The sequence below is a fragment of the Silene latifolia genome, unplaced genomic scaffold, assembly GCF_048544455.1.
Source record: "Silene latifolia isolate original U9 population unplaced genomic scaffold, ASM4854445v1 scaffold_20.1, whole genome shotgun sequence".
NCBI lineage: Eukaryota > Viridiplantae > Streptophyta > Magnoliopsida > Caryophyllales > Caryophyllaceae > Silene > Silene latifolia.
The window spans coordinates 7,691,880-7,713,773 of NW_027413163.1; the positions used below are offsets into that span (position 1 = coordinate 7,691,880).

The 21,894-nt window shown below is 34.9% G+C and overlaps 1 protein-coding gene and 1 pseudogene across 1 annotated transcript; one reads left to right on the forward strand and one right to left on the reverse strand.

Annotated features, from left to right (window-relative positions):
• Positions 1–297: 297 nt before the first annotated feature.
• On the reverse strand, positions 298–915 carry LOC141638286 (uncharacterized). The gene has a single exon (XM_074447693.1). It carries the CDS (start codon positions 913–915, stop codon positions 298–300), a length of 618 nt encoding a protein of 205 aa, XP_074303794.1.
• A 3,576-nt stretch (positions 916–4,491) lies between these two features.
• The window catches only part of LOC141638287 (WAT1-related protein At5g47470-like), a 44,144-nt pseudogene continuing 26,741 nt past the window's right edge, over positions 4,492–21,894 (forward strand).

Below are 21,894 nucleotides of genomic sequence, written 5' to 3' on the forward strand. Positions count from 1 at the left end.
TTTTTTTTGGTAAAATGTAAGATATTATAGAAAAGGGTAAAAACCGTCACCAATTACAAGAAAAAGGCCCAAGCACAGACCTTCACCCTACAAACAAGCCAAGCCCATATCGGGTCAGCACAACAATCATAAAACGGAACAACAAAAGAAGATAGAGCAACCATATCTTCAGACAACAAAAACCCCCAATTCACACGTCCCCGGAATCACAAAATCAAACTAACTCTTGATGATTCTCTCAATCCATCTCCTATCTTCATCTCTCACCTTACTCAAAGAAAACCCCATAAGATGGATTCAGAGCTCAGCTATGATGAAGGAAGCAATTTTAGAAGGTCGGAGAATCTGAAGCTCAAATCTGCTCGTATTCCTCTGTCTCCAGATATTGTACATACATGCATTGATGATGGCACTCAAGATCCCAGTCTTGTTCTTTGAGCCACTGCAACTCAGGCGCCATTGAAGCAATTGCTGTGTAGGTAACCGGATGTTGAGTCTAGTTCCCACGGCCTCTATAACCTTCATACTGTACTCGCATCTAAAGAAGAGATGTTCATTGGTCTCTAATGCAAGCCCGCAAATACAACAGGTATCCTCCTCAATAATCCCCAATCTATGCAATTTTTCTTTTAGATTTAAGTAGTTGTGATGATAAATCCATGCTAGGATGCTAAGCTTAGGAGTAGACCATTTGTGCCAGACCAACTCATACCACTGAACGTTATCGCCTCTGTCTCTAAGGTAGTCATAACCCTTCGCTACTGTATAATCAAGGCCTTTCTGATTTTTCCAAACCTGTTGACGATAAGCAATCTCAAAAATGCCCTTGGATTGACATATTTTCCTCCAATACCAACTGGAGTCAGACGGAGGAGAATATTCAATCCAAGGGTCAAGTTTAGTAGCAAGTTTCATGACAAAGTTGAAGCCAACATCATAGTCTCTACAACCAGTCTCGAGGGGGCATTTGTAGACACTAAAATTTTATATTTAGCATCTACTTAATATATGGTATTTTTACTATTAGGAGATCATTATCAAAAATGATTGTTATAATATCTTAAGATACAATAGAATATTTATTTCATGTCTTGCCCTCTAAGCTACTAGACTATAAATACAGACTTCATCTTTAGGCTTAGAGGAGATCATGGATTAAGTCTCAAGTAAACGACCTCCTCTTCCTACTGTCGAATTGTAGGTAAGATGGAATAAGTCACACAAAAGACCCCATCATCTCCCTACGAGATTAAGTCGATAAGACCCTGGTAGTACTATCAAAACCCTAAATCCCTTAGAGGTGGAATCAAGAGGTCTACGGAAATTGTAACTTTCGATCTTTCGATAATAAAATAAAACTCTTGTTTCCGTAAGATTTTGTTCCTTTTTATTGTTTATCGCAGGTATGAATTTTTATGGTTTACGTGTGAATTTGTAATACTAGTATGCAACCAACATCAATTTCCCAATAAATCATGTTATAATGCAATTATAACATTTACAAATGTAAATAACTATGTTTCTAAGACTGAGTAGGTAAACCATACCTCTTGCAAATCTTCAACAACCAAGCACACACACTAGAAGGGCTCCTCTAAGAAGTCTCCTCCTACATTTAATTAAGGAAATACTATCAGAAATGTATTTTACAACAATAATAATACTAATAAACCCTTAAATAAACTTTTTAATTACCAAATACCCTAATTAAATTCCCATAAAAGAAAACCCCCAAATATCCAGGGTTACTAATAAGAAGAAGAAGAAGAAGAAAAAGAGAAAAAGAGTGAACAATAACTTACAAAGGTAAAGAAATGAGAAAGTGTGAAGCTTGAGTGCAAATCTCACAAAATAAGGGGGAAATCTCTAATGGATAATGGTTTGGGAGTGTTTGAGAGGTTTTAGGGTGGTTTAGATAGATTAGTTGGTGTTTATGGTTTCAAAAGTGAAGAAGAAAGCTGAAAAGAGAGTATATATAACAAGGTCTAACACACGGAACCCCAACACGCGAAAATAGGGTATGTGCCCGTACACTCGATCAAGTGCGCCACACTCGGTTGAGTGCACCAGCCACTCGGTCGAGTGACACACAACCAGAATCTGGGCTTAGGCGTAGAAGACACTCGGTCAAAGGACTCGGTCAAGTACTCTGCCGTACTCGGCCGAGTGCACAGCTATACAATCTGGGGTATTATAGAAACAGACTTTAAAAAAAAATTACTCCTAAAGAATGACTTATAAGTTAATATTTCACTTAAAATAAGCAGGTATGAATTGATGACCGGCCTTCTTTAAAAAGCATAGTATATCTTAATTGAGCTACCCTAAGTGATTTATTTGTAGACGTAGTCATTCTTGGGTCGGGTGGATACTTCAAAATAATCCAAAAGTATAGGGCGAGTAGGACCATGCCAACTGTCCGGTTCTACTTACAAAGTTTAATGACCGTAAGATGGAAGATTGAAATATAAAAAATGTTATTAAGATGGAAGATCTAGATAATTTCATGAAAAACAATTTGTGCCATCTCCATCTCAAACGCCATCCACAACTTAAGTAAGGGTAGTTTAGTCAAACTTAGTTAGGAATAATAACAAATTAAATAAGGTAGGAGTAGTTTTTTGGTCAATTTGTCACATTCCACTATTTTTCTTACCAATTTGTCATAATTCGTAGATTGTTTTACCAATGTGGCAAACATCTTCCACTTTTTTTACAAAATTGGTTGTTTTGCCGTATCCTACATGTTGGAGATGTCGTATGACAGTAGAAACGAGTTTACACATTCTAATTCGTTGCCCACATGCGCAGATGAATTGGAAATTGTAAGGGTTGACGTGGAGGAGTATGACATCGAGTTAAGTGTATTGTGGACTAGGTAGAGCTATGGTTGAAGGTGCAAAAAACAATGAGGGGGTAGAGTAACTTTAATGGCATAGACACTGTGAAATGATCAAAACTCGGTTTTACATGGGGCTTAAATTAGCAATCCAAGATTGATGATGAAGATTGTGAATTGGTACATAAAAGCTTTCATAGAGACTTCACAAAAGACAAACGATGATAAATTAAATAATCAGATTTTGACTTCATTTAGTCTTTATGTAGAGGAACAATGAAAGTTTTATACTGATGAAACAATATTTAACGAAAAAGGGTGCGGACTGGGTGTCGTTATTTGAGACCATAAGAGTAATGTATGTAGGTCGAGCTTCGAAACGTCTAAGTGTGTTGGCAGTGGAATGTGGACATAGCAGAGGCAAATGCGGTAATTGGAATAGAAATGACATGGCAAATGGGGCTCAAATGTATCACTCTTGAGTCTCACTCCTTGTCTTTAATAAAGTCTATGCAAATAAAGAATGGTTCGTGCACTTATTACATGGAAAATGTTATAGAGGAAAAATGGGATTTAGACCGTAAGTTTGATTGTGTTGATTTTAGTTTTGTAAAAGGAAATGGAAATGACGCTTCACATTCTATGGCGCACAATGCGCCTCCGGACTTTTCTACCCCCAATATGGGTGGACTCTTTCCCATAAGCTATAGTGGACGTCGTGCCTACCGATCTTGTCGCGGCTGTTAATTGATTATTGAAAGATTTTCCCTCAAAAAAGATTTTTTGCTTTTAATTCGGTGAACTATTAAGAAAATGAATAGGTGATCGAGTAATTGGAATGGTAAATATACAATTTTATAGATCAACTAAGAAACAAAGTTAGCACAGACCCTCAATAAAGTCATGGTATAGACTAATGTATAGAGTTCAAGAGTACATCAAAGAATTTAAAAATGTAGGGTCATAATATAGAAAACCAAAAACTTCGGAGATACAATGTAAAATTTCCAAAAAAAAAAAAATTATAATATAATGCATAATATTGATGTAATCGTTTCCAAGTTCAAAGAGTTGCGATTTAGGTCTATATAATGCAAGCATTTATGTTTCAACATTTCTCAGTTAATTTAGTTATTTGGATTTTTTTTAACTGAAGTTAATTGAATTGGATTTTAACTTGTGGTTATGATTCTCTATTAATCATTATCACTAGATTTGAGAAACTTCCCCAAAAATTAACACCCATATGTATACCTCCACGGCTTACTTTATCATCATTTTTCCCTGAATTTTTTTTATTCTATTGCTATTATGATCTACAGAAATTAAAATTTAGCACAGAAAAATTGAAGAATATCTCAAAAATAATTTTCTAAAAAATCAAATTCAAAGACATAAAAAGATAAAATTTTACAAGAGAAAGTACATTACAAAATCACATATTTTCATTTCCGTACGAATCGGTTTAGATGTATACAAGTTTTGCGCTTGAATAAAAGAGTGCAGCGGGAGATAAAAAGAGAAGAAAACTAAAATCAGGGAAATTCCTTGAGATTTAATTTAACATAAGTAAAATTAGAAGAAAAATATAATATAGCATGTATGGTGAATGTATAAAAAAAAAAGTGGAGGAAGAACATAAATAAGCAAAAATGTCAGAGCATTCAAAAAAGGACGTAGTGGAAGATGTAATAATAATAGGAGGGTTGATTGGTGTGCAATTTGTATTTGCAGGGAATTCTGTGTTATCAAGTTATTTGTTATCATTGGGTATTAATCCCCTTTCTCTTGTCACATTTTCAGCCTTTGCCACCTTCATTGTTCTTTCTCCCGTTTCCTTTGTCTTTGAAAGGTAACAATTCTAACTTATAATTAATGTGTTATTATTTCCTTTTGATTGGGGCATGCTTCGACAAGAATTTAGGCGAATGTTGTGTGTGACTTTTTTTTCTTTTTTTTTTTACCTTTGTTTCTTTTGATTGTTTGAAATGATGATTTGCAGAAAGCAATGGCCAAAAGAATTCAGCTTGAAGCTTTTAATTCAGCTTGTTCTTATTTCTTTTAGCGGGTAAACATTTCATTCACGCACTCGAGTTACTTACAAGGAAAAAAATAAATTTTTTTTATCAAAACTGGTTTATTTTCAATCCTAAATTTTGAAACAGTCTTACATAACAATATTTGTTTTTTTCGTAATTTGTTATATAAATGTTACTAAAGTAGGATATAAAATTTACTTATTTTTACCATAAAATAAACTATTTCCTTTCAAATAGTGAAAAGCTAAAAATTACGCAACAGGAAATATGAGGGAGCATCTATTATTTAACTATTCAACAAGTATTATTCTACGAATATACCGTGTTTATGTTTTAATACATGAACTTATGGTCGGCAGTAAAATTATCATGCAACTGATTTTATTAAGAATTGGTGTATTTTTCTCCAATGGTTAAGCGAGACCTATGCTTGGTTGTAAATGTTTCTGAAAGTTTTTCCTTTTTTTTCAAAGCGATTGAAAAAGTGTTAATTGGACTCAAATGTTTATAGATAATTAATGGATAGCCGTCAAATTATCTCTCGTGATATAATATGATAACACTATTAAATTCATGAAAAGAGTTTACACCACACTTCCAAGGAAGAGAAGACAATTAACTGTATAAGTTAAGAATATAGAGCAATGAACTATCTTCTCATCATGTCAATGTGAAGAACATTTACTTATGGATAGCTCGAATAATAAGGATTCATTTTTGTGGTCTATAGGGAGCCACAAGGGCAATTTGATGTTAACGGGGTTTGAACGCATGTTATGAGCACCACCTCTCATAACTTTACCAAGTAAAATAGTTGACATCTGCACATTATAGGAATTTGACAGTACTCTCTTCTCACATGTGAGTCTCTTAGAAAGCAAAAATTGGACCCAATAAAGAGAAGCCAACAAATTTAGCTTCATTTAGTTACCAAATATAGGGCCAGATTCAATCACCATACATAGGTCATAGCCATAAGCTCTCATACCATGTTAAATACTACTCCCTCCACACATCTATCTTCACCCCATTTCATTAAAATACTCCTCACATATATAGAAGTGAGGTGAACACTTAAATGCGGAGGGAGTATAATTCATGAAAAAAGTCTTGGTAACAACTATAATTTAACAAAGAGTTCACTTCATAAGTTTAATAAGGTTTCATCCTAAAACCAATTGGTTATAAAAGATTTCATACGCCTAAGAAGGTTCCTTCTTAACTACCATATAAAACACTCATGAGTGAGCAAACTATATAATAGAAGCTCTTAATAGAGACTAATCAAGTTAAGTAAAATCACTTCGCACCTTAACATAGTAGAATTTTGAGTTTTTCTATGTGAAACCCTCCCGTTTCTTTGAATTTGACGTGGTATCCTTTATTTTTTTTTAAAACATTAATTGTACTTCTAAACTTCATGAAAACTTCTTAAAATACACTAAATGCTCTAATCTACCTTTTTAAATGTTTAGTTATGCACTTTCTATTGATTTTTGACGGTAATTTGTCAAACCATTATCACAAATACCATTACTCAATCTTAAACATATTTTCCTTATTAAAATTAGCTATTAAAAAATTGACATTTTACTATTTTTGGGTATTTTAGGAACAATTAACAAAATTTAGGAGCACCATACTACCAGTAATATTTGTAAAAAAACAAGGGGTATCACGTAAAAATCGAAAAAAATGAGGATACACTAATAAAAATTAGTCACCTATTTTATGGGTAATCTCATGATAACTTAAGAACGCCCATCTCATAAGACAACTAATGTAACAATTTTTTTTTTTATATTACATAATAAAGAGAGTGTTTTGATATTAATGTACAAAAGATGTTAATAATGCTAAAATTTCAATAAAGACATGAAGGAGTATTTATACGAACCCCACTAAATATTTTGGGGAAGTACAACTAAAAAAGATACATTTGAATAATAATTAGTAAAGGTAAATTCATGACATTTCTTTAAAAGGTAAAAGAATATCTTGCAATTTACTCATTTTCTTTTATTAATTAACCATACTCATTCTTCCTTTCCAAGCCTAAAATTCATTCACTAGTCGCAGTCACCCACTTTACTATCACCTCACCACCATTACTAGCTAACCATCACCACCACCACCATGAGCCGACTGCCACAACCATGTATTAATCACAATCACTACCACCACCACCACCTAACTACCCCACCACCAACTCGATGTCGATACAAAACCTTCATATTTGACCACAAAACCCCTTCAAAATCACCTACCACCATATGGTTGGCGACCACCCACTCCTTCCGTGTGAAATTATCTCATCTCTACTATAAGGATCTCCTCATTCGGACACCAGGACACCACGCCATCCTTCAATTCGATAACCCTACTCCACCAATGGGTTTGTTGGAGAGCAAAGTTTTTTGATAGAGAAGGACTTAACAAGCTAAGATGGTTGAAGTGGGTAAGACTCACTGGTGGTGGTGGTGGTGGTGGTAGGCGGCTCAAATTTACTTACCAATGTCTTAGTATATTTTCTTCCTCAATTAATGTACTTAAGATACATGAACCACACTACTATACCACTTATAAATAGATAAAGCTATGGAAGATTTTTCATTTACAGCAATCACAAAAACTCCGGAGAGACGGTCTCTCAATAGCGTTATTGAGATACCTCTCACATGATGGGTTGAGGGACCCACTGAATTTCTTTTTTCTCTATTATATCTCCCACTAAATTAGTGGGAGACGGTCTCTCATGAGACCTACTGGACAACAATTCATTTATTTCACAACTACAAATTAACGAAAGGTCTTATGAGAGAGAAATGGAGGAATACCAAATTAGTGAGGGATAACCATGTTACTAGGGTGGTATAACTTTGTAATACTACTATCATATTAGAGTATAAGAATTGAACACCTACTTCCACGATTTTTACCTCGCTTATTTAGGTTTTATCCAATTTATGTTAATCCGTGAAGCAAGAGAAGCGATAATAAAAGTTCTCCTGTGTTCTTTTCATCTTTCGTTGTAATACTTTTTATCTCCCTTCTGACTACAGAAAGAGAGAAATTCTAAACTTCTCTGACAGTGGTGTCAGAGTCATGGTTAGTAGTCTCGTTATATTCTTATGCATATTATAACAGACTATATTTACTCATAAAAGTGACATGCTCAAACTCTGCGCATACACTTTTTCATATTAGAAACTTATGATAGAGGATAATTTGTACTATAAGGATTTTTATGAGCACATTAGTTTAGATAAATTTGAAAGCAAGTTAGACAAAGTTTTAGAATTAATAAATTAAAAATTTGTCTCTATCATTCGAAAGTATATCGATCAAAAGTTCATTATAGCAGGCCACTACTTTCAATTTTTCTTTGACAAAAATTGAACATATGAATCAAAGAAAACTCTTCGATATGAAGCATTCTTAGTAAGACGATTGATGGAATTTGAGTGAAAAGATTGTTAATATATGATTGCACTTGAACAATTTCAAGGCCTTTTATATCACTAAACCAAGGTGGATATGGAGATTGAAGATGAGCTGCATGAACATTAGTGCTGGTAAGATATCTCCCTCAGAGTGGGACATTTTACTTGTTTCTCCATTAACTCATATCTTGGAATAAATAGCACCATGCATATCATCTCTGATAACCTACTAAACAAAGAAAACAGGGGACAAAAGTATGGTGCCTCATCACAATTCGACGTTAGGAAATGTGGCTGAGAATTAAGGGAGAAGTGAAAGCCGTGATTGACACTTAAATAGAGGACATTATAAATCAAAAGGATGATCCAAGTCTTGTTTTAGAGGTAAAGACACTAGTCACTAGCGTGGAAATAAGATCTTAAGAAACTTGAATGTCAAAACCTTAAGAGAAATTAAAAAAAAAAAGAATCGTCAAGCAAGATAAAATTGACCTAAAGAAAAAGAAGAGTTGAGCACTCGAGCACCAATGTCGATACTGAGGCAAAAGTCGATATATTTACAATGGGAGAAGGTAATTACCTCCGGTTAGCTTCTAATGAAATTTTATGGACTGTCATAAGAAAGTTGATTATATCATAATGAGGAATCAAGTCACTCATCACAAGCAAGATTGTTAGTTTTAGAGATATTTGATTGATAACTAGTGTTGGTTGTAAGATCATGTTAAAAGACATGAGGATGTTAAAAGACATGAGGCATGTACCCATGCTATAACTAATCATCGCTCGAGACAAGAAATAAAGAAGATACCATGTATAAGGATGTCTTTCACCCACATCCAATCAAATTCAATCCACCCAATCCTAAAAGATGGATGAAAACCCGATTTAAATATATGATAGATGGATGACAGATGAAATGGATGACGGATGGATGGTGGGTTGGATGAATAAATCTCACCCGTCATCCATCCACCACCCGAGATTAATATTTTTTTTAAAGAAAAACATATATTTAGTACTCCCTCCAAGTCACTATATTGTTCCCATTTGATATGGGCACAATATTTGATATGGGCACAATACTTAAGGAAAAGTATTAAAATAGGAGTAAAAGAGTTGTGTGGGGTTGGTAATAAGAGAGATGATGAATTATTAGTAGTTAAATAAAGAATTGTGGGGCCAAAATATAAAGGAAAGTAATAAAATAAGAGTAAAAGAGTTGTGTGAGGTTTGGTGATAGGAGAGAGGAATGAATAAAATAAGAGTAAGAGTTACCAAAAAAGAAAATGAGAACATTAGTTGAATAATCCGTTTCGGGAAAATGGAAACATTATAGTGACTGGGAGGGAGTATATTATTAAAATATAAAATATTTACTTTTGTCTAGTTTTTCTGTCTCAAACTATTATTTAGTGAGCATACACACTAAAACCTGAAAACAAACTACTTATCGAACTTTTTTTTGTAAATTAAAACTCGTCGATTTTTTTAGCTATAACGTATTTATATTTAATCGTCGATATTCACCCAATCCACCCGTTTCAGCCATGGATGACGGATGGATTGATGATGGATGATAAGTTTCAAGGATGGCGGATAGGTTGGATGAGATTTTAAAGTGACGGGTGGATGATGGATGAGATTTTAAAGTGACAGATGATAACTCAATTCATTGTCATCCATTTCATTTTAAGAAATGGAGAGGATCCTTACTAGTGTTTCTCATGATAGTTCAACTCCTGTGTTACTACACAAAAGATTAGTGGCATATAAATGAGAAAAGCTTATAAATTCTATTTTTCAAAACACGTCCTATTCAAGGTGAAAGGTAAATATATTTAATTCTACACACATTATTTAGTAGGGAAGTAACAAAAGGTCTCACTTCATATATCTAGTTCATCAATTAGAGGAAGATAAATCCTAAATCTGGTTCATACAATGCTTTATCTTCGAAAATAAATTCTATGGAGATGAACTATAGTCGTACAGTTTTATTATTGACCATTTCATAAATGTTTGGCAATATTAGTTGACAATCAGAGACTAGGTATATTAGCTCTGCATTATTGTTCGTAATGACTCTTCATCGTCTCATATGACCAAATGAAACAGAGAGAAAAGAAATAAAATTTAATCATGATGACAAAATTAATCAAATAATGAATATATGGACGATAACTAAGATTCCTTAATTTGCCAATGAATAATGTCGCAGTATAACTTGAGCCACACCTTGTTGATAGAAAACGTCCATCCAATAGTTGTTTTTATAAAAAGTATGAACTCATTAATGATAAGAGAAGATACATTATATAGAACTCAAAAGCAGTTAATCATAAAGAAGAATAAGAGAAACCAAGGGAAAAAAATGTAATCTTTACATGAGAACTAGACTGATGATCTAGTGGAGTTGCTCAAGGGAAAGCGGTGCGGGAAACGCACATAAGTGTTCAAGCTCAAAACCGAATAGAATAATCCTAGTCGGTTAGTATAAACCTTACGAGACAAATAAAGTCGAGGAAGATGTAAAGTCCGAAAAGTGAGAAAGAAAGGGTAGATGTGTTGATGAATATTGCATATTCTTATGTTGTTATTAATCTCGTGTATCTCATGTATGTCATGATATGTACAAGACGCAACATTGCTTATGTACTTAAAATAGTCAGACGTCATTTGTCGAATCACGGAAATGAACATTAATCCCTCATGAAGTGGGTATTAGATATCTCTGAGGTACAAACACGATTTACTTATATTTTGGGAAATATGAACATTTGCTAAAGGGTTACAATGATATCGATGCACATACAGTTGGTCATGTCGACTCAAGAATCGACATTTGGATATTTAACTACTTTTGTAAAGGGAGTTATGTCTTTCATTGGCAGTCTAAAAATTTCATAAATGTGTTATTGTGAACCATCGAGGCTGATATTTTTAAGCCATTGAAGTATACAAAGAGATATCCTGACTGAAGATTTTCTTGCTAGAATATGGCCAAAAGTAAGCTAAGAGAAGTATGACCTGCTTGGTCTTTGTTAGAATGGTACTCACTTAGATTACCAGTCTATTATTCCGAATCAAAATACATTGATGTTTGTTATTATTGGGTTCGAGACGTGTTAGAATATAAGAAACTTTAGCTTGGTAAAGTTCACGATAATGATAATTGGACCGACATGATGACCAGTATTATTTCAACGAGTTACAGTGGCGCTAATGTGTTGTAACACCACATGCATGCTTTTCAAGAAGAGGGGGATTATTTGATGAATTTTCTCAAAAAAGGGATTTATCACATTAAACAAGGTCAAGTATTCACACTTGAAAAGTCTCCCATTCGTGAATCATTGTCTATGTACATTTTCACCATGAAAATAATGTACTTGATATTTCATAGAAGAATATGATTCTCACTACTTTGTAACCTACAAATAAAGAAGGCTTTGAGAGGTTTGTCATTCACAGAAAAATCATTCCCTCTCACAACTACAAATCTACAAGTCTGATAAAAGAGAAATCGTATTAGAGAGGGTCACGATGAAATAAGTGAGAGTCTTACAGATATCCATGCAACTTGGATGAATATTTGTGTAATCTTACTATCATATTGTAATGGAAGGATTGGATATCTAATCTTACATATTTTTCCTTATATAGTTTTCCATGTAAAAGAAAACTCTCTTATGTTACTTGTCTACTTTTATTACAATATTTTTATTATCTTCATCGTGGTTATACAAAGAGAGATGTTCAAATATTTTCCAACAAAAAGTCATTAAAAAATTAGAGTACTATTTATGTAATCTTATCAATCAATTAAGTGTTTCTATTTAAGTGATGCATTCATATTTCAGGGTAACTTTATTCCAATCACTTCTACTAAAGGGAATTAGTTTAACATCACCAACAATGGCAACAGCCATGCCCAATCTCGCTCCTGGCCTCATATTTCTAATCGCATGGGCTTGCAGGCTTGTTCTTTAATCTCATTTCCATAATATAGTAGAATTTAATGTTGAATTGTAAAAATAGATGGTGTACTTTAAATACATGGACTGCTATGGTTGACATAAAACAAATAAAGTGAAAATTCACAATTACAAATTCCCCCAAAAGTACACTAGGACCTTCTATGTAATTAGAAACTGACGAGTAACCTATTTTCATAGTTGTACCAAATTTTTTTGTGAATTTTCGTAAAATAGAAAATTATGGGAAAATTTACTTACTACACGTAAAAATTACCATTGTAAACCAAACGACATTTTATATTATTGTACTTCTCACAGAGTCTACTTGTGTCATTTAATTATATGCAGGTTAGAGCAAGTCACATTGAGTTGCACTTATAGTAGAGTAAAAATAGTGGGCACATCGTTATGTGTAATTGGTGCAATTACTATGAGCATTTTCCAAGGGTCCCACCCTACTAAAGGCACTGATGGAGGGGCTCCTACTGCCACTAATCTACCACCTTATGACATAGCGGACACATGACAGATCATTGGTTGCTTATACCTTACGGCTTAGTTTTTGTATTGTCTAGCAATGTCGTCCTTGGTATTTAAAATAATAATATTCATTGAGTTAAATAATAATATTCATTGAGCTACATTATACTGTAGGTATTTTTTTAGTGATGTTTTGATTTTGATAGTCTAAGATAGGTATTTGTGATATTGAAGGCTTTTGAGGTTTAGTTAACATCGAACTTGTAAAAATCCTCCTAGAATTTTAAATCTAGGTTGCATAGGGATAATCAATTATAGCCTCATTCATATGATTAGACAAACTATGCATACGGATTATTAGGTTTTATGTTGGTTGATTTGGATCATTACCAATGTAATAAATACCTTGGGGCGGGTTAGACGGGATCATTTGTGCACTAGTGTTCTATTATTGCATTTATCGAGTAAAAGTCCAATAGAGATAGGTAAATGGTTGAAGAGTCGGTCAATCGATTTTGATTTGGATCATCTTAGGTCATGTCCATTCTTTCTTTACTTTGGTGTAATTTAATTTTTTCCAACATCATTTTTGAATTGGATTTTATTTTGGTGGCATCTTGTGTTCAGCCATCTAAAACCTTATTAATATTGAGTTTAATAACTCCACTAATGGTCAATTCAAGCTTAGTCGTTTATATTATATCCAGATTCTAACTAGGATTCAAACACATCGTTCTTGGGAATATCTTCGAATATAATACGGAAAAAAATGAATTAGTAAAGTGAGTTGTCTATAGTCACTAAATGAAAGGGTTTGACTATTATACAGGCTCAAACGTTGGGTGACTTTCCGGCTCCAATGACTTTATGTGCAGTGACCTCATTGATTGGTGTACTTATAACTATACTTGTACAGCTTCTCCAAGAGCACCAGGTTACAGTGAGTTGTCCTCTCGTCAGTCTCGGCGAGTTGCTAGTTTACTCTCTTTTGGTAAATCATGATCCTTTTTCCCATTTATGTTGTCATATTTTCTTTTTTTATTTATCACAAATCAGGTATTTCCTTTATAAAGTTTCTAAGGTGAAAAGGTTGAAATCAAACATTGTACCTCGTACCTACTCATAACTACTACTCGCTTAATCACAACTAATTAAATTGCCCTCATTTTCTTTAAAATCAATGGTTACAACTGTTATTTTCTCATTTTTTTCTTAATCTTAATCATTTAAAAACGAAAAGTTGTATTGCATTCTCCCATACTTCAATTATGAAGAGTATGCATCCAAGTACATAAGACGAAAAGAGGGTAAATTAGGTATCCTTTTAAAAATTTACTTCGACTTTATCAATTAAAGTAAGTTAATTAAATAATATAAGGACAAAGTAATACAACTTTTAAATTAAGGATTAAAAGAGTACTGATTTATCAATTTAGAATAATAGTAGATTCAATGAAATAGTAGTGCGGACTTTAACCTGTTCGTGTTCGCGAGATGATATAAAGACACCAAAACGAAACTTAAAGGTATTTGAGACAAATATATTTGTTGAGCAGAATTAAAGTGAGAAAGAAATTGCAGCTAAAAATAAAACAAAGTAAAAGCTATAAACAATACAACGATTTGAATTGGTTTTTTCTACACTCTATAGGCCTATATTATCTTATATTCATTTTATTGATATATTGTTATCCACTCCGAGTACATAAAAATCTCTTACAATAAAATGACCCGCAACCTACTCCGGTTTTGCGACTTTAGATTTGAAACAACTCGGTCTCAAACTCGACTCTTTAAATCTTAGAAGTTACATGATTAATTCTGTTGAGTTCTCCAGAGCGGGCTTATAGAAATAGGTGTATGAGACCGGCCCAAAAGTAAGTGAGGTTTCATCCTAAAGCCAATTGGTTATAGCAGGAGTAGCCCACTTACTTATAAGTCAGTCCCTCCACTATATTTCTGCCAATGTGGGGACTATGCCTCCCACACATGGGCGGATTTAGGGGGGCCTGGTGGGCACGTGCCCACCCTGGGTTTTAAAATATTAATATGTATAGGTCTCACAATTAAGCCAGAAAAGATGGGAGCTTCGTTGGTAGGAACGTTGTCATGCAACTAGATAGTCACATGTTCTATTCCTAGTGCCAACTTTTTCGTTAAAAACATCTTTTTTGTTGACTAGGCCCATATCTGAATATCTGATTGCGTAGTCTCTTTTTTCATAGTCTAAAATTGTTTGGCACAAGAATTGAACCCTTGATCTCCAAATAACATAGTGATGTCTTATTAATCAACCTAGTGTCAACCATTGAAACACTTGTGATAGTTTTTCTAACAGACACTATCTTATGTTTTATCTTATGACAAGAGAAATTATTTACGATGACATTTATTTATAAAGTGTTTTATAGAATATTCAACGAAAAAAAGTTTAGTAAGCAAAAAATTTCATAAAATACCCAATTATTTTTCCACTTTATTACTTTATACAACATTAATTTATGGATGTAAAAATTGTGAAATAAATATTGTTTTTAAAAATGAAGATAATGCATTAAAAATATATTGAGCCCCCCTTTACGTGAAATCCTAGATCCGCCCCTGCTCCACACACATATGGAAAAAAAACCTCAAAAAATTCTCCTTCCTTGTTCACGAGTGAAATGATGAGAAGTTTAAGATCTAACTAATGAGATAAGAGGACATGTAACTGAGCAATAGTAAGTCTCTGATCACTTGAAAACTTTGAAATAATTTCCAAGAACTAATAGGAAGGCTCTTTTAAAAGCACTTTGCAAATGATTTTTATGCTCTGAAAGTCTTGGTGTTCGAATGAGGTGATGGTCTCCTTTTATAAAGGTAAGGATTGGTTAAGAAGGAATTAAATAAAATATTTTAGCCAAAACCACTTTAGCACATGAGCATGGAGTTTAGCTTTCAATTTTTGCACAAAATGGGACAATCCACCAAAATGGCAAAGTCGAAAGAAAGTTTTGGAGTTTCCTAAAACATGATATACTAGATGGTTTTTTTTTTTTAAAAAAAAAAAAAAAAAGGAGACTTAAAGGAGTATTTTGGACTAAAACAATAGATTCTTTCAAAGCTTTGTAAAACACATTTTGTTAATCTAGGTGAAAGCATTTTTGAAATCTTTTTTCAAACATTCTAAAGTGTGAGTCAAAGATAGTTTAACATCACAACTTATATTCCAAAAGAGATTTCGGATTTTATAAAGTCAATTGAAATTTTGAATTATCACACTTAAGCAACAATGATACTCATTGTTTGTCATACAGACATGAGAATGTATTACTTTCGTAAAACTAGTTGCTAGGTGCAAGATCAATTAACCCTACATCATTACTACAACAATTGACTCAGTTTTTCATGAGAGGCTTCTATTATCAATGGATCATTCTTGCTTGATGGATTAGTAGAAGACTCATGTGAGACATAGAAACTAGGATAGAAACACATTAGATAAGTATAAACTTGTCATCATCAACGCAAAAGCTAACCAATTATAAGACGGGTTTTTAGTTTTATAAAAATCTTTGGATATTTTTGTTTGGTTGCTACGTGGAAATAATTTATTTGTGTTCCAAAATACATTACTAATCGGGACTTCTACATTGCCAATCGCCGTGGGTGAATACACATTTGAGACTTTAAAATAGACCCACCAACGTGGTCATTTATCTAGAGATCAAGTATGAGAAAGGCTTAAACATATTCATTGAGAAAAAATAGCATCTAAGACAATGAGTACAATTGAGGCCTACCTCTACAATATTACACACAATTGGTAATCCTAAGCATAAAGAAGAATTTATAAGAATATATCAATTAGAAGATATACTACAAATAATATGTTAAACATTTATATAATTAGGAGATATTTTCCTAAGTGTGCTCAATGTGCCCTATAAGACATATGATCGGGACAAGAGGCCAATTTCGATTACCAATGTAAGCGATTGTGGTTTAGAAACTAGCTTTGTTAGAGCGTCCGTGAGTGGTCATCATTGACAACAATCACTACGTGGAGAGACCTTGGTTGAAACTTCTCACATATGAAATGACAGGCGGTTTAAGGGTTTTATTTTGGATTGAAAGGTTGCATTGACACCAAGGAATGTATCAACAACAATGTCGTAGTAAATAAAATGGATTTTGGGTAAGGGTATCAGAGATTAATCAAAAAATTGACAAGCTAAGTGGATTAAGTTGTGACATTAAAAATGGAGCAGTATTTAGCTTCGAACAGGAAGAAACGAGTGTTAATAACACCACAAAAGATTGTCAGGTTATCGTGAAGGGCAATGGTGAGAAAAAACTTATTAAAGAACATAAGGAGTTTTAGGGCGATATGGCCTCATCATCATCATCTCCATCACCAACTACCTTGCTTTGGAGAATCGGAAAAATGGCTACAGTTTCAATTAAGGTCTCAGTCCACGAAACTCCTCTTCTATGTAACACTCTTAAGAGCATCCTTATTAAGGGTCTTCACCATGTCATAGATATCTGTTGTAGCCTAAGAGTCCACCTCAAGTGCTTGAGCTCAGTATACCAAATGTGATATAACGATCAGCCACAACTTTCATTAACATTTTAGACGGATTTCCCTTTTCATCTTGTCACGCATTCTCAGGGCACCAACACTTGTTTTGAAGCAACAACCCTCTCTTCCTTACCACTAAGGATATCCACATACCATAAGCAAGGATTGGGGTGCGTTATAGTGATGGTATACAACCTTTTGGTATATCATTCAAAGTATTGAAAGATAATGGATGAGATATTTTTGGGCTTATGTGTATTGAGATGGTAGAGGAGATACATGCCAGCAATAGCCAATATAGCATTTTCTATGGTCACTAGAGGGGATAATGATGCGACAAAGAATGTTAAACAGAATATGATGCTGAAAGAGGATTTTAGTGGAAGATGCAGGCACGCACTTTATGGAGGTGGGTAAGATGTGTTTTGTGAGGTCGAGGGCAGTAACATAAGGAAAAGGTGGCCATTTATTCACTAGATGTAAGCAATACCATGTACTTGGCACACCCAAAAGTTTTTCAAACTCTGATTGAGAGAGTTTAAAGGGTTGGCCATTAATGGTGGCGGCGAGTTTTTTTAGGAAGGACTTTTTTGAAAGGTGGCATAAAATTGGATCACTTGACTATATAAATAGGGTTCGGAAAATCTAAGAGGTTAGTCTATTTTTGTGCCTCAATGGCTTCTTTCGTTGAAAAACGAAAAAGTAGGAGAAGAATTGTACCAAGTGGGATCATAGTGACAGCTTGTTTGAGCTGAGCAATGCTCAAGAAGATCCTTACATCTGTCCGGCACATTAGGAGAAAGAGAAAATCTTGAATTAATTGAAGTACAATCGCATCATCATATTTCACCATGGCCGTAACAGAAAGGTCTCTCTCTGTCTCTCTGTCTCTCTCTCTGTCTCTCTCTCTCTCTCTCTCTCTTGTGTATGCCCTTAATTTTTTCCGTTTTCCTTTCCCCGGTGGTCTTTATCTCTATCTCCCAGAGAATCCTTTACTGGTGCGGCAGTTTTCGAAATAGTTAAATTATCAGTTTGAGTTTGAGTGTTAGATAATGTGCCATCGAGTTTAGGAGGGAATGTTCTAAGTCTCTGATGCAGGCTTCTAAAATTCCATACCTTTGATATTTGGCAGAGGATCAATCACAGTAGCTTTTTTCTTTGAGGTTCTTACATACGGTTTCCTCATAACCGAGTCAACTTCCTTTTAGGTTCCTCGGGATTTACGAGCCGCAACCTTGACCCAAGAGGGTCCCTTTTTGGAGGTGGTATCATCCTTGGTGGAGATGTCAAAATCAGCCTCAGTTCCATTAGGGTTTGATCGATTTTTCATGGTAATTTTCGAGGAAGGAGATTCCTTATATAAGATGAAGAAAATGACTAGAATGTTCGGTTCAGAATCTTCATTAGTTCTATTCAGTAGGTTTAATAACGCCATAGGTTCTCGAAGCGATATTATATGTAATACTTCAATGAACCAAAGACGTTATTCGGGTCGAGTACCCCCTTAAAGAGGTCCATTGATACGCTTAAGTAACTAGTGTTTGAAGGGATTGAAAATATTACTCATATCAACAAAGTAAACTTTATTTTCCGGTTATCCATGCGAAAGAACTCCATAGTTAAGCGTGCTTGGCTGACAGTAGTCTTAGGATGGATGACCTCTTGGGAAAGTTCCCGGGATGCGCATGAGTGAGGACAAAAGGAGCTGGAAAGGACCCGTGTTGATCTTTGGGACATGTACACAGCCTGGCGAGCTACCGTGAGTGACCGCTCTCGACCTAGGGTTTTGGCCGACGTGTTACAAGTGGTATCAAAGCAACCCTGGGACCGTGTGGTAAACGTATGGTCAGGAGTACCCTGGTCACCCACCTAATGAGTACCCTGGTCACCTACCTAGTGGGGGAGAATTCTTGGCTTGGCTGTGGTCAGATACTGTCAGCCGCAATGAGGATGTTGCATTCTTCAAGACAGGTGTGTAGGATTCCACTAAACCGAAGATGCTAATCACGTGGAGTACCCCCTTGGAGAGGTCCATTGATAGGTTTAAATGACTAGTGCTTAAAGAGATTAAAAGTACTACTCATATAAACAAAGTGCACTTTCTTTTCCGGTTATCTATGCAAAAGAACTCCACAGTTAAGCGTGCTTGGCTGGGAGTAGTCTTATGACGGGTGACCTCTTGGGAAGGTTTCTGGGATGCGCATGAATGATGACAAAATGCGCTGAAAAGGACTCATGTTGGTATGTGAGACATGTACACAGCCCGACAAGTTACCGGGAGTGACCGCTCCCGACCCAGAGTTTGGGACCGGGTGTTACGTTGTACCTTTTCTGCTTGGATTTGTTGAGAGTGGGTTTGAGAGATGGTGGATTAGACACTGACAAGGAAGATTCAGAAGGCAACGGTTCAGATGGAGTACTGGTGCTCATTATTTTGAATAAATATTTTATTATTGTTGTATTTAGATTAGTTTTTACCATTTGAGGTAAATATTTAAGGAGAGTGAGGGGAAGGAAGATAGGAGGTTAGAAGGAAAAAAATGGTTTTGTACGTGGATCTCTTGACAAAATATTGTTCATAAAGTTACAGTGTGCTGGACTGTTTGTTGTCCAAGTATATGTTGATGACATTATATGATGTGAACACGGTACGAGAACTTTAACGAAAATTCTACGAGAAAATTACCGTATCAAGGGACGCGAAAAATAAAACAAAAACAGTCCGAATAAGGCTTGGGGGCCGTGCAAACCGTGAAGAAAGGGATGAAGAACCTCGGGAAAGACCAAGACCAAGTGCATGGAACTACCTAGTTTTTTTATACCATCTAGTTTTCTTAATCGCCTAGTTTTTTTCCTAGTCTTTTCTAGTTTTTCTACACTAGTCAAAACTAATAACTAGGCACCTAGAACTCATGCAAACATTGAAAGCTTGCCTTGGAGCCCAAGCATCATTCGGCCTATATAAGGCTTGGCTCTCTTCATTTGTAAGCATGATGTTTTGAGTAAAAAGGTTCACCATGTGTGAGAAACTTGTCTCCTTATTTGTGTTGTTACTCGAGTAAAAGGCTCAAGAGGTCGAAACGAGTTTTTCGTACCTTGCTTAGACCGAGGACGCGATCCAAAGTTTAAGTCGGATTGTTTGACGCGTATCAAACAATTCACCCATTGACGTAACTATAGGTCTAGTTACGGCAAATATCCCATTGTTTTCGAGGTCTTCATTGATCTTGAAACAAATATCCCTTTTGATGTGAATTTTGCGGAAGCGGAAGACATTTTTGTAAGGTTGTTTTTGTGTTTTTGAATAAAGGGGATATTTGTTTCAAGATCAATGAAGACCTCGAAAACAATGGGATATTTGCCGTAACTAGACCTATAGTTACGTCAATGGGTGAATTGTTTGATACGCGTCAAACAATCCGACTTAAACTTTGGATCGCGTCCTCGGTCTAAGCAAGGTACGAAAAACTCGTTTCGACCTCTTGAGCCTTTTACTCGTGTAACAACACAAATAAGGAGACAAGTTTCTCACACATGGTGAACCTTTTTACTCAAAACATCATGCTTACAAATGAAGAGAGCCAAGCCTTATATAGGCCGAATGATGCTTGGGCTCCAAGGCAAGCTTTCAATGTTTGCATGAGTTCTAGGTGCCTAGTTATTAGTTTTGACTAGTGTAGAAAAACTAGAAAAGACTAGGAAAAAAACTAGGCGATTAAGAAAACTAGATGGTATAAAAAAACTAGGTAGTTCCATGCACTTGGTCTTGGTCTTTCCCGAGGTTCTTCATCCCTTTCTTCACGGTTTGCACGGCCCCCAAGCCTTATTCGGACTGTTTTTGTTTTATTTTTCGCGTCCCTTGATACGGTAATTTTCTCGTAGAATTTTCGTTAAAGTTCTCGTACCGTGTTCACATCAATTCCTCCTTCTTTAAAAAGAATCGTCCCGATTCTTGGACCAAAGATATGGATTATCAAAAGCCGATCAACCCTTGAACTACCTCGCTCGAGTTTAACCTTTGAATTCCAATAGCAATTGGAAATTCAACCAACGTCTTGACTTTGACAAGCCTTACCCTTTTCTCCAATGCGTCGTCCCGATTCTTGTGCCTTCCAATGAATTTTTTTTTTTTGTTTCGTTTTGTTTTTTTTCTTTCTTTTTTTTGTTTTTTGTTTTTTTTGCGGATGAACAGTACCGCGTGCTGTGAACAGTAAATTTTTTTTTTTTTTTTTTTTTTTTTTTTTTTTTTTTTGTGTGCAACCGTCACGCCTTGAATAACAAGCTACTAGAACTGTGCTCCTGAGACGCAAAACCGATTAACCCTCAAACGACCTGCTTGAGTTTAACCCTTGAACTCCAATCGCAATCGGAAGCTCAACTAACAACTTGGCTTTGACATGCCTAGGACCGTCTAGATTTAAGTAAATCAAGAGCCGAAGCTCTGATACCACTTTTGATGTGAATTTTGCGGAAGCGGGAATCTCGTGGTTTTGACTCGACATTGTAATTTTTGTATTTTTTTTTGAGAATTGGAAATAATGGGAAAAGA